A 7,745-nucleotide genomic window follows, 5' to 3' on the forward strand; every position below is an offset into this window, starting at 1 on the left:
CTCTGAGGGGACGGGTCTCCCGCCCAGGCCTCCCACAGGGGCCCGGGCCTGGAGGCAGCGGGTGCAGGGAAGGCGGGGGGGGGGGCCTCTCCCGAGGACGACGGACGAGGAGGGTTTGGTTCTGAGCCCCGTTTGCACCGGGAGCCCCGGGCCCGGCCGTCTCCCTGAGCCCCACTCCCCGGCCCACCCCCTGCAGGGAACATGGTGGGAAGCCCCTGAGGGTGCTCCAGGGGGACCCGCTGGCCCCTGGGTGCCCTCTGGCAGGGGTGGGTGCCCAGGTCACTGAGCTCAGAGGCTCTGCCCCTCATGTGGAGAGAATGGGGTGCGGAGCGACAGGGGGAGCGAGCTGTGCTTGGGGGGCGCCCACTTCTACTAGGAACTCGGGGTGGGAGGCTCCCGGACAGGAGCGGGGCCAGAGAACAGCTCTGCCTGCCTGGCCTCTCCTGGCGCTGGGAGCCCAGCCGGCCTGAGCCCGCTCCCTGCCTGTGGGGTTTGCCCCGCCTGCCTAGAGTGCTGTAAACAGGATCTTTCACTTTCTATTTGGGACCTGCCCGCCATAGCACCGAGGTCTCGAGAATGGCTCCGTCTCTCCCCCCGTCCGTCTGTCCTGCCGGCAGGAGTCCAGGGACGGCCGTCCGGGAGTGAAGGGTCCCTGAGGTGGTCATGGAGTGTCTGCCTGGCTGGGGGCCAACTCCCTGCAGCCCCACGCCCTCCGCCGACGTCCTGAGCCTGGTGAGTCGGAGGCCGCGAGGCCCCGGGGGGGCGCCCAGCAGCCTGGGGGGGCAGTGCCAGCCCCGCCGCGCACGGCCCTGGCCACGGGCCTGGGGGACGGCCAGGGGAGACACCCCACCACAGAGACCGAACCCTGCCCACTCCCCGCCCCCCCCCCCCCCCCCCCCCACACACACACTCAGGGATGAAATCTCCACCCCCGCAGCCCGTCTGGGACAGGAAGCCTCTGAGCACCAAGCTCATACTGAGGAGCAGCTCTGCCGCAGGCCCCCGCCCCCTCCCCAGCCCCTGGCTCTGACGCCGGTCAGGCCAGAGGCCCCCAGAGCTGTGCCTGCCCTGGGCTCCCAGGGGGTCAGAGCACCCACACCGGCCAGAGGGCACCCCAGGGGCACGCTTCCCCAGGGGCGGGGGCCCCACTGTCCTGAGCCCAGGGGGTCAGAGGTCACACAGAGCGCCCCCACACCAGGCTCCTTAAAAAAAAAATTATATATATATATATATTGATATATATATTGATTTTAGAGATGGAAGGAGAGGGAGAGGGAATAGAACATCCATGATGAGAATCGTTGATCGGCTGCCTCCTGCGCGCCCTCTACTGGGGATCAAGCCTGCAACCTGAGCATATGCTCTTAAAAAATATATTTTATTGATTTTTTACAGAGAGGAAGAGAGAGGGATAGAGAGCCAGAAACATGGACCAGCTGCCTCATGCACACCTCCTACTGGGGATGTGCCCGCAACCAAGGCACATGCCCTTGACCAGAGTCGAACCCGGGACCCTTCAGTCCGCAGGCCCACGCTCTACCCACTGAGCCACACCGGCCAGGGCTCCACCCCATGGTTTTAGGGTCCTCTATAGACCGCCCTGTCCTGGGCCCCACCATTCCGCTCCCGGCAGGGCAGGACCAGGACACGGGCTGCTGGCGCCCATTTCCCGGAGGGGGAGACTGAGGCCCGGCCCCGTCTCCCTCAGGCCCTGTGTCTTCTCCTCCTGAGAGCCCCGCCCTGCGTGCTGGCCACGCCCTCGTGCAAAGAGGAGGAGTTCCCCACGGGGGCCGTGTGCTGCCCCAAGTGCAGGCCAGGTGGGTGCTGCTCTGCAGGGGTCCCCGGGGCGCGGGGGGGCGGGCTGTGCTCGGGGCGGGAATCCCCCTCCCCTGGCTGGAGCCCTCTGCCCAGCACCCCTTCCTGGGAGGCCTGGAGCCCTGGGCACAGGGCACCCCCACTGCTCCGGGAGGGGGCGGGGGCCGGGTGGGCAGCCCGTTTCAGGCCGGGAGAGGGGTCCCTGAGGCCCCGTCCTTGCTGTGGCCCGGGAACAGCGGTGGGTGCGGGGAGGGTCACACCTGCGCGGGCGCCCCGCCCTGAGTGTGCCCTCCCGCAGGCTACCGAGTGAAGGAGGCGTGCGGGGAGTTCGCGGGCACCGTGTGTGCGCCCTGCACGCCCGGCACCTTCACCGCCCACCTCAACGGCCTGCGCGAGTGCCTGCCCTGCCGCGTCTGTGACCCCGGTGAGCGAGCCCCGGGCCCTGCTGTCCGCCTCCCGCACCCCCTGCTGTCCGCCTCCCGCACCCCCTGCTGTCTGCCTCCGCACCCCCTGCTGTCTGCCCCTGCACCCCCTGCTGTCCGCCTCCCGCTGTCCGCCTCCCGCACCCCCTGCTGTCCGCCTCCCGCACCCCCTGCTGTCCGCCCCCGCACTCCCTGCTGTCCGCCTCCGCACCCCCTGCTGTCCGCCTCCCGCACCCTCTGCTGTCCGCCTCCCGCACCCTCTGCTGTCCGCCCCTGCACCCCCTGCTGTCCGCCCCCCGCACCCCCTGCTGTCCGCCCCCGCACCCCCTGCTGTCCGCCTCCGCACCCCCTGCCGTCCGCCTCCCGCACCCCCTGCCGTCCGCCTCCGCACCCCCTGCTGTCCGCCTCCCGCACCCCCTGCTGTCCGCCTCCCGCACCCCCTGCTGTCCGCCCCCCCACCCCCGGCTGTCCGCCTCCCGCACCCCCTGCTGTCCACCTCCCGCACCCCCTGCTGTCCGCCCCTGCACCCCCTGCTGTCCGCCTCCCGCACCCTCTGCTGTCCGCCCCTGCACCCCCTGCTGTCCGCCTCCGCACCCCCTGCTGTCTGCCCCCGCACCCCCTGCTGTCCAACTCCCGCACCCCCTGCTGTCCTCCTCCCGCACCCCCTGCTGTCCTCCTCCCGCACCCTCTGCTGTCCGCCTCCCGCACCCCCTGCTGTCCTCCTCCCGCACCCCCTGCTGTCCGTCTCCCGCACCCCCTGCTGTCCGCCCCCGCACCCCCTGCTGTCCGCCTCCCCACCCCCTGCCGTCCATCCCCGCACCCCCTGCCGTCCGCCTCCCACAACCCCTGCCGTCCGCCTCCCACAACTCCTGCTGTCCGCCTCCCGCACCCCCTGCCGTCCGCCTCCCGCACCCCTTGCTGTCCGCCTCCGCACACCCTGCTGTCCGCCTCCCGCACCCCCTGCTGTCCGCCTCCCGAACACCCTGCTGCCGCCTCCCGCACCCCTGCTGTCCGCCTCCGCACACCCTGCTGTCCGCCTCCCGCACCCCCTGCTGTCCGCCTCCCGCTGTCCGCCTCCCGCACCCCTGCTGTCGCCTCCCGCACCCCCTGCTGTCCGCCCCCCCACCCCCGGCTGTCCGCCTCCCGCACCCCCTGCTGTCCGCCTCCCGCACCCCCTGCTGTCCTCCTCCCGCACCCTCTGCTGTCCGCCTCCCGCACCCTCTGCTGTCCGCCTCCCGCACACGTCACGCTGAGCAGGGCGGGGGCTGGCAGCGTCCAGGGGGAGCAGAGGGGGCTGGCCCCGGCCCTCCCCCGCCCTCCCCCCGCCTCCCCCGGCCCTCCCCCCGCCCTCCCCCGGCCCTCCCCCGCCCTCCCCCCGCCCTCCCCCGGCCCTCCCCCCGCCCTCCCCCGGCCCTCCCCCCGCCCTCCCCCGGCCCTCCCCCGCCCTCCCCAGGCCTTCCCCCCGCCCTCCCCCCGCCCTCCCCCGGCCCTCCCCCGCCCTCCCCAGGCCCTCCCCCCGCCCTCCCCCCGCCCTCCCCCGGCCCTCCCCCTCCCCCCCGCCCTCCCCAGGCCTGGGGGCGCCGTCCAGCCCTCTGCGTGGCTCCCCCGGGATGGGCGACCGCCCCAGCCCTGGCCGTCTGGCTGCTGCTCTGACGGCTTCTCTGGCCGCAGGCCTGGGCCAGGTGACCCGGCGGAACTGCTCCTCCACGGCCAACACCGTGTGCGGCTGCGGGCGCGGCCACTTCTGTGTGCGCGAGGACGGGGACGCCTGTGTCCAGTGCAGGCCCCACAGCGCCTGCCGCCCCGGCCAGAGCGTGCGGGAGACAGGTGAGCCCAGCGCCCCTGGCGGGCACAGACCCCGGCCCCCCGCGGGCTCAGACCCCGGTCCCCCCGCGGGCACAGACCCCGGCCCCCCGCGGGCGCAGACCCCCCCCCCAGCGGGCACAGACCCCGGCCCCCGGTCCCCGCTGTGGGCACAGACCCCGGCCCCCCGCGGGCGCAGACTCCCCCCCCCGCGGGCTCAGACCCCGGCCCCCCGCGGGCGCAGACTCCCCCCCCGCGGGCACAGACCCCGGCCCCCCGCGGGCGCAGACTCCCCCCCCCGCGGGCTCAGACCCCGGCCCCCCGCGGGCGCAGACCCCGGCCCCCCGCGGGCGCAGACTCCCCCCCCCCCCCCCCCGCGGGCACAGACCCCGGTCCCCCCGCGGGCGCAGACCCCGGCCCCCCGCGGGCACAGACCCCCCCCCCCCGCGGGCACAGACCCCGGTCCCCCCGCGGGCGCAGACTCCCCCCCCCCCCGCGGGCTCAGACCCCGGTCCCCCGCGGGCGCAGACTCCCCCCCCCCCCCCGCGGGCGCAGACCCCGGTCCCCCTGCGGGCGCAGACCCCGGCCCCGCGGGCTCAGACCCCGGTCCCCCTGCGGGCGCAGACCCCGGCCCCCGCGGGCACAGACCCCCCCCCCCCCGCGGGCACAGACCCCGGTCCCCCCGCGGGCGCAGACTCCCCCCCCCCCCGCGGGCTCAGACCCCGGTCCCCCGCGGGCGCAGACTCCCCCCCCCCCCCCCCGCGGGCTCAGACCCCGGTCCCCCGCGGGCGCAGACTCCCCCCCCCCCCCCGCGGGCTCAGACCCCGGCCCCCCGCGGGCGCAGACCCCCCCCCGCGGGCGCAGACTCCCCCCCCCCCCGCGGGCGCAGACCCCCCCCCCGCGGGCGCAGACCCCCCTCGGCGGGCACAGACCCCGGTCCCCCCGCGGGCGCAGACCCCCCCCCGCGGGCGCAGACCCCGGCCCCCCCGCGGGCGCAGACCCCCCCCCGCGGGCGCAGACCCTGGCCCCCTTGCGGGCGTAGACCCCGGCCCCCGGCCCCCCCTGTGGGCGCAGACCCCCCCCCCCCGCGGGCACAGACCCGCCCCCCCCGCCAGGCGCCCCCCGGGAGCCTCTGCGGACACTCTGGTTTCAGGCTCCGAGGGGCAGGACACGTGGTGTGAAGACTGCCCTCCGGGCACCTTCTCTGCGGGGGGCACCCAGCCGGCCTGCACGCCCTGGACCAAGTAGGTGACCCGGGTCCCAGGAGGCGCTGCCAGGGCCCCTGGGGGGTAGGCCTCCCCTCTGGGTGCCAGGCTGTGCCCGGACGCTGGCTCGGGGTCGGGTGGCGCAGGCCCCGGGTGCGCACCCGCTGCCACGGCCTCCTCCCAGGTGCAGCGGCCTCCTGAACACCGTGGAGACGCCCGGGACCAACAGCTCCGACGTGACGTGCTCCCACAGAGTCCGCGTCATCTCCCTGGTCGGAACCACCTCCGCCCTCATTGTCCTCCTCGTCGCCATTGCCCTTGGACTCAGGCACCTCAGGACCAGGAAGCTGTGTGGTGAGCAGCAGCCTGGTCCCTCCGGCTCAGGACCCAGCCCTCCGTCCCAGCACCTCTGCTCTGTCCCCCAAAAAGAGAGGCCACCGGGCCCGGGGGCGGGACTTCCTGTCTGAGGGACTTCCTGTCTGGACTCCCCCCCTCCCCCAAGCAGCACCAGGCCCGAACTCCCACCTGCCCTCCGCGGACAGAGGAGCACAGGGAGGCCCCGTCAGACACCGCCCCCCCCCCCGCCCGTCCCTGCATGGGGTGCTCTGCGTGCCCACCCGGGAGGGGGGGGGGCGGGTGCTGAGCAGAGAGGCTCAGGCCTGTGGGCAAGGCCTGCCCTGTCCTCTCCCGGGAGGCGCCCGGCCGGCCCAGGGTCCCTTCTCCCGGCCCCGGGGCAGCCGCTCCCCTTGGGGGCTCAGCCCTCCCTGTGGATGGAGAGGGGGCTGAGGTGGTGATGATGATGAGGGTGATGGGGGGTCTGCAGCAGGGAGGTGGACAGGCCCGCCCCGGAGGGCCGCCCCCCATGGGTCTTGCTGCCTCTGAGCGGTCGGTCGGTCTCGCTAGCGGTGCCCAGTGAGCAGCAGGCCCGTGGTCCCGGCCGGTGGCCCATCCTGACAGCGTCTCTGTTTTGCAGGAGAATTCGCCTTTCCTCGGGGATTGCAGCCCGGCTCCCCGGCGGTGAGGCTGCTGGCTGGGGCGGGGTGGGCCCCAGGTCCCCGCGGGCGGAGTCCTCCGTGCACCGTGCTAACCGGGGAGGGAGGCCCCGCTCCAGCCCCTGGGGACCCGTGACCCCGACGCCCGGGCCAGGCGGGAGCCGGCCCGGTCCTCACGCTGAGGGTCTGTGCAGGGGACAGGAGAGCGGGCAGAAAGGAAGCCGCGTTGGGACCTGCAGGCCGGCCAGGCCCAGCCAGACGTCACCACGGAGCCGGTGGAGGAGACCGTGGCCATTTTCCCGCAGAGGGGCCCGCCGGCGGACACCTGGCTTCACGGTGCGGACGCCTGAGCCATCTCCGCGAGGCCCCGGGGACCGGATACAGGGACGCACCGGGCTGAGGAAGAGACTGCCAGCTGCGCCCGGGGCTTTGGGACCACCCGCGTCTCCCCGTCAGACTCCTGAGGGGCCTGAGCCTCCCCCTCCTGACCCTGGGTGCGAGGACCCAGCCAGGGCGCTCCTGCCGCCCTCCTGCCGCCCCGGGCGCTGCCCAGGCCCTGCTCAGCTGGAGGACGGGCCCTCAGGCACCTCCTGGGGCTGGGACCTGGGTGTGTCCTGTCTGCGCAGCATATGACTAACAGTCTTGGGAACGGTAGGGAGCGGCTCTAGGGTCACGCCTCGGCTGACCTGTGTCAGGGCCTCAAACACATCCCAGCTGGAGGGCGGAGCTCTCCCTGACCCTGTAGCCTCCCTCATTCCTTCCCAAGTATAAGAGCTCATGGGCTGCGGGAGGTGCAGCAAGAACATTTGTATACATGTTAATCTTCCCTGTGTTGTTGTTTTTTTTAAAAATCAATCTTTATTGTTCATATTGTTACAAAGGTTCCTCATGTCTTCCCCCCACCACCAGGTTCCCACCACACTCTCCGCCCTCCCCATTCCCTGTTTTTTTTAAATATATTAATAATATTAAATGTTAACATGTCTGTAGTTTTGATTTCTCTCTCTCTCTTTTAAAATATATTTTATTGATTTTTTTTTATAGAGAGAAAGAGAGAGGGATAGGGAGCTAGAAACATCGATGAGAGAGAAACATCGATCAGCTGCCTCTTGCACACCCCCTATTGAGGATATGTCCGCAACCAAGGTACATGCCCTTGACCGGAATTGAACCTGAGACCCTTCAGTCTGCAGGCAGATACTCTATCCACTGAGCCAAACCGGTTTCGGCATTTATATATATTTCTTACATTTATACATATTTTTTTTACATTTATATATATATATTTTTTACAGAGAGAAAGGGGGAGGGATAGAGAGTTAGTAATGTCAATGAGAGAGAAATATCCATCAGCTGCCTCCTGCACATTTCCTACTGGGGATGTGCACACAACCAAGGTCCATGCCCTTGACCGGAATCGAACCTGGGAGCCTTCAGTCTGCAGGCCGATGCTCTATCCACTGAGCCAAACTGATTAGGGCTCCACTCTGGCTTTAATCAGACTATAA

General features: G+C 71.4%; 1 protein-coding gene across 1 annotated transcript; it reads left to right on the forward strand.

The window, feature by feature from the left end:
* The first annotated feature begins 537 nt into the window (after positions 1-537).
* On the forward strand, positions 538-7,134 carry TNFRSF14 (TNF receptor superfamily member 14). The gene is made up of 8 exons (XM_036460824.2): positions 538-732; positions 1,709-1,817; positions 2,114-2,239; positions 3,909-4,064; positions 5,194-5,284; positions 5,430-5,599; positions 6,219-6,262; positions 6,432-7,134. Exons 1-8 carry the CDS (start codon positions 664-666, stop codon positions 6,585-6,587), a joined length of 921 nt encoding a protein of 306 aa, XP_036316717.2. The 5' UTR covers positions 538-663; the 3' UTR covers positions 6,588-7,134.
* Positions 7,135-7,745: the final 611 nt, after the last annotated feature.

Source organism: Pipistrellus kuhlii, unplaced genomic scaffold, assembly GCF_014108245.1.
Source record: "Pipistrellus kuhlii isolate mPipKuh1 unplaced genomic scaffold, mPipKuh1.p scaffold_m20_p_34, whole genome shotgun sequence".
NCBI classification, from domain to species: Eukaryota; Metazoa; Chordata; class Mammalia; order Chiroptera; family Vespertilionidae; genus Pipistrellus; species Pipistrellus kuhlii.

What these genes read in the sequence shown, in the direction of transcription:
- TNFRSF14 (XM_036460824.2), top strand. Translation starts at nt 664, where the DNA reads ATGGAGTGTCTGCCTGGCTGGGGGCCAACTCCCTGCAGCCCCACGCCC. An exon ending in CTGCCCCAAGTGCAGGCCAG is followed by an intron (nt 1,818 to 2,113) that starts GTGGGTGCTGCT and finishes GCCCTCCCGCAG; the next exon opens with GCTACCGAGTGAAGGAGGCG. An exon ending in CTGCCGCGTCTGTGACCCCG is followed by an intron (nt 2,240 to 3,908) that starts GTGAGCGAGCCC and finishes CTCTGGCCGCAG; the next exon opens with GCCTGGGCCAGGTGACCCGG.